The sequence below is a fragment of the Penaeus monodon genome, chromosome 25 (genome assembly GCF_015228065.2).
Source record: "Penaeus monodon isolate SGIC_2016 chromosome 25, NSTDA_Pmon_1, whole genome shotgun sequence".
NCBI lineage: Eukaryota > Metazoa > Arthropoda > Malacostraca > Decapoda > Penaeidae > Penaeus > Penaeus monodon.
Window position 1 is genome coordinate 36404963 of NC_051410.1, and position 348 is coordinate 36405310.

The 348-nt window shown below is 47.7% G+C and overlaps 1 protein-coding gene across 1 annotated transcript in view; it reads right to left on the reverse strand.

Annotated features, from left to right (window-relative positions):
* The window catches only part of LOC119589203 (vitelline membrane outer layer protein 1-like), an 8561-nt gene extending 8284 nt beyond the window's left edge, over positions 1 to 277 (reverse strand). Inside the window, exon 1 of the mRNA XM_037937801.1 lies at positions 148 to 277. Within this exon, the coding sequence (XP_037793729.1) occupies positions 148 to 184 (37 nt within the window). The 5' untranslated portion in view covers positions 185 to 277. The remainder of the gene's footprint in view (positions 1 to 147) is intronic.
* Between the last annotated feature and the right edge of the window lie 71 nt (positions 278 to 348).

Here is a 348-nt window from a genome sequence, read left to right on the forward strand (position 1 = left end):
CTCAACACCATCCCTAACCCTAGCAGAATCCAGTCTCCCTCCGCGACCTAGCCTTATGCCTACCCCTCATTTCACCTTAAGGAATTCCAACCGACTCTTGCACCCATTACAACACCCAAAGCAACTCCAGAAAAAGGTCGTTCATACCAGCCACAAGCAGAAGGGCCACGCTCCACAAGATCATGGTGATGAAAGTGAAGAATCGTTTTATGTGTCTCAGTGAATGACTGTTTATGAAGACCACACCATCTGTGTCTTGTGCATAAATAGTGGTTCTCCGCGCCAGATGACATGACTCTCACACACTGGCGATGTTTCGTTGAGTTATCTATCTGGGAATCAGCTGGT